The sequence below is a fragment of the Protomyctophum parallelum genome (genome assembly GCF_964188405.1).
Source record: "Protomyctophum parallelum genome assembly, chromosome: 9".
Classification (NCBI taxonomy): Eukaryota; Metazoa; Chordata; class Actinopteri; order Myctophiformes; family Myctophidae; genus Protomyctophum; species Protomyctophum parallelum.
The window spans coordinates 36,564,744-36,568,990 of record NC_139706.1 but is presented as its reverse complement, the minus strand read 5'-3'; the positions used below and the strand labels follow the sequence as shown (position 1 = coordinate 36,568,990).

The following is a 4,247-nucleotide window of genomic DNA, read 5'->3' as shown; positions in this document are numbered from 1 at the left end:
AAGCAGCTTGAGTGCGTTTTTGCAGGATGTTTGATGGACAACACATCTGACCCGCAAGATGCATAACACAACCAAAACACACATTACATGACAGGTATCCAAGACTTAATTCAAGGCCTAGTTCGTTCTCTCACATACACACACACACACACACACACTCACAAGTACTCTTATTGAACATCAAAGATGCTACAATACACAACTTGTCACATTTAAATGACCTTTGAGCCAACTGCAGCCATTAAGTGGATGCTTTTCCAAAAGGAAAATTATAAAATATTGTAGACGAAAACCAAAATATTTACAAGGACCAAAAACAGATTTTTATAAATTATTTTGTATTAAAAGTCTTGTTCTTAAAACAGACAGACCACTATTAAAGGTCTGGTCTGAACTTTATCTTACAATCAGGTTAGATTTGTCAATGGTACATCACATTTCTTGTTAAAAACAAAATAAAACATAATTCCTTAGATTTTTAAGTGGTCTGGAAGATAAACATTTGGTTGTTTTCATTGAGTCTTGACGTTCCAGTACCTGTGTATTTCAATATATAAGGTTTGGCCAAACCACGTACAGAGATTGCAAAAGTAATAACTTAGTCTTGGGGGAAAATCAAACACAGAAAGAAAATGTATAAAAGCCTTTTGTAGCCGTCTTTCGTTCCACCACCCCTGTGAGATTATCCAAAAGGAACAGTTTGGCAAACCTGATTGCCATGCAGAAGGGCTCTACATGTACTGTAGATTGGCACTGAATCTTAATAGATGATTTGTTTTGGAAAAGGCACTTGACACGAAGGCCATCCCCATGTCACCTCGGTTAACGTCCTCTGACACGAAGAGAGGAAAGTGTCACTCTTCAGGTCAACTTCAACAAAAGCTGATCTGTGTCAATGTCTTTGAAAAAAAAACAAAAAACACAATAACTAATACATTGTGTTGTGAACTCTCCTCCAAAAAGGGGTTAGAGAGAAAGTCATCCAATAAATCTTTAAACCCAGTCAAAATGTGCAATTACTTAACAAAATATACTCTATCCCTCAAGTCTTCTTATACAGAAATATCCATTAAAATGTATATCAAGTGTTCCTCTCAACATCTTTGCCTTTTGGGGGTTCCGTTCCAGTTGAGTGCAAGTGGATCCGAGAGGAGTGCACATGGGCTGTAGATCTGACACTGCGTTGACATGGAGGGTGGACATTGATCATGCTGCAAAGATAGTCCAAGCCAGCAAAATTCCAGAAGAGTGGACCCCTCCCCTCCCTTCTCAGTTGCTGCCCTCCCTTCTCCCACAGCATTCCTCCCTTCATTTTCCTCCAAGGCCAGGGTGAGACACGAAGAGCTCAACAGCACACATTTCCTGCAACACACTACCACAGAAAACACAAGAGGGTTATTAAATGAATACTGCATATTTACATTTGGAAACATGCAGGGTTAAACGCAGATTTAGCTGTTCCAATAGGCAACAGGCTTCACAGTCTTAGATTAACTATAACCTTTTCACTGACCCCAGGCAGGATGTAGGCCAGTTAGAATTCCACAGTCTTAATTTCATCATGGAAATGTCATTTAGGTATTTTGTTTTATGACATTATTAAGTCAATAGATTCAGCCGGATTCTCCAATTCTGCAAATGAGTTTGAAACTTCCCCAAACCCAACGTATCTGCCTAACCAAACAAAAGACTGCAAAGTGCCCGAGGCTGAGAGTTAAAACAAGGATGTGCTCATGCCTCATGTGAACATGAGTTGGTACTGAACAAAGTGACTTCTCAAAGAGGGGATGGGGATCTATTTGGTAAACTAACTACCGGTAACTACGATGGACACTCAATTATAACGTTTTCACTCCAGTATAGGCCGCTGTAGAGGACAAGTAAGTAATTTTGAAAACATTCTCAGAAATGCCCTACTTTGGCAGTGTCTCTATCATATTATTGTTGACTTTATCAAATAATGTCAATTAACTCAAATTAGTCAAACAGTTGTGGAGCTCACTTACCATTGCAAACTTAAAATGAGCAAAGAAGTTCCTCCTTTTTAAAGAATGACACAAGACGAACAGCACTGGTCGTCGCCATTTGGTGTTGAAGCATAGTTCATCTGTCGGACTATCTCTGCAAACAGTTCGTCCACCGAGCCTTTGTTTTTGGCTGACGTTTCCATAAACGGGCAAGTCCACTCGTCCGCCAGTGCTTTCCCCTCCCCGGCCGAGACCTCCCTCTCGCCCTCCAGGTCCACTTTGTTTCCAACCAGAATCATCGGTACTCTCTCGTACCTTTTCACGCGAATGATCTGATCCCTCATTGGTTTGATGTCTTGGAAGCTCTGTTGGTTTACCAGGCTGTAGACGAGGATGAATCCCTGGCCATTTTTGATGTAGAGGTCTCGCATGGATGCAAACTGCTCTGTCCCTGCGGTGTCCAGGATCTCCAGTACGGAGGGCGAGGAGTCCACTTCGATCTCCTTTCTGTAGAAGTCCTCTATCGTAGGATCGTACTTCTCTATGAAAGACCCCGTCACGAATTGAACAGTCAGTGCAGATTTTCCGACCCCCCCGGAGCCGAGAACCACTACTTTGTATTCCCTCATGGTTCAGAAACAGTTCCCCTTGCTCTGGCTCCTCTCTTCCTTTGGATTTGGAAACGAAAAGCGCTCCCCGCCCTGTGCTGGCTTTCAAACCGCACGCAGAGCCGCCGTCGTGCCGCCGCTTGCCTTCCCTTGTCTGCTTGGCTATGTGTTGTTTTGTGTGCGGGGCGTGGTCGTGCACGGTCGGTGCCGGAGGCGTAGTGTTTACGGTGGGCTCGCACCGTGACCCACCGTTAGAAATGTGGCATGTTTAGTCCCGACGAATCTCCCCCTGTTTCTTGTGCATTAAATGTGCAAGGTTCCGTGCCCGTAGCGCCGCTGAAGTGACTCTCTTCCTGCCCACACACTCGGCACGCACTCTGCGTCCCACGTCACTCGCTCAAACAGTCGGCTCTTCCGTTTTAAAGGTGCAGTGCGGCTGTTATCTACTCTGGGACGTAACCGCTTAGAGCTGGATTTATACTTAGTAGTACGATGGTGGCGAGCGCCGATCTGCAAGCTCACAGCGCGTCTCGGACGCGACGTGTTGTGAGCTTGTAGTTCAGTAGTTTTTTGGGGGGTGGGGGGGGGGCGACACCGTCGTACTACGATGTATACATCGGGCTGTATAGGCCTAAGGCCGTCACCCATCAGCCACACCTTAGTTTTGCAACACTGTAGGCTACCTACTGACTCATTCACATTTCTCAGTGTAACATAAATACTGTATTTTACTGGGAATTTGCACACCTACTAGAGTTTAGATTCTCACGCAGCACCAACCCCTGATGTGTCCTAGCCTATTCGATCATGTCATAATGATCTGCACATTCTGCAGTTAAAAAAAGTGATTCATTGTTTCAGTGTTGACAATTGACATGAACGTGAGACGAATCCATTCGAATTTTGTCCTGCTATGTACAGTATATCTACAACAAGCTACTGAAGGGTGGGCAGGCCAGCTGGGCCTCCTTCTGTTGGTGGGAACTGGGGATCAACTAAATCTATCATGCCACCAGTGCTCAGGTAATACTACTAACCAGTGGTGGAAAGTAGGCCTAAATATTAAAGTAGCTAGGCTACGTTTACAACTTTGTTTTTTTCCCCAACCAAGGTTCATGTTTTAGGACGGTCGTTATTAGAGAAAGTAAAAGATGAGTGTTCTTTTCTCTCTCTCTCTCTCTCTCTCTCTCTCTCTCTCTCTCTCTCTCTCTCTCTCTCTCAATTGCTACTTTCTTTCGTTTTAATGATTTTAGCTATTTTTGACAGGGGGCGGGGGCATTTGAACGTGGCTATATGTTTTTATTTATTTATTTACAACATGTTACGTGATTTCTTTATTATAATTTAGCCTACTATAGTCCTACTAAACCCCAGGAAATTACATCTGGCCACAAAAGATCATGGGATCTATTGAATGTGAAGGGGCCAGGGGGAGGTGACAAACTGACATAGGCCTAATTGAGCCTACAACACAGTATGGCATCTCCCTAGTATCCCCCTAGTATCCTCTGAAATGAGACACGTTCTGCCTAAACGGTACTTTCTACTTTTGGTTTAAATAGGATACATTTTGATACCAATACGCAAGTACACATTTTACGCAACATTATAAAAGCAATCAAACTTACATCAGCACATGTTACTGTCTGAATCGCTGTGACTGATCACAGTT

At 43.6% G+C, this 4,247-nt stretch overlaps 1 protein-coding gene across 1 annotated transcript; it reads right to left on the bottom strand.

The window, feature by feature from the left end:
• Positions 1–350: 350 nt before the first annotated feature.
• On the bottom strand, positions 351–2,965 carry LOC310865078 (ras-related protein Rap-2a). Its single transcript, XM_083774063.1, has 2 exons — positions 2,007–2,965; positions 351–1,372 (listed from the first exon to the last, which is right to left on the bottom strand). Exon 1 carries the CDS (start codon positions 2,594–2,596, stop codon positions 2,045–2,047), a length of 552 nt encoding a protein of 183 aa, XP_083630189.1. The 5' UTR covers positions 2,597–2,965; the 3' UTR covers positions 351–1,372; positions 2,007–2,044.
• Between the last annotated feature and the right edge of the window lie 1,282 nt (positions 2,966–4,247).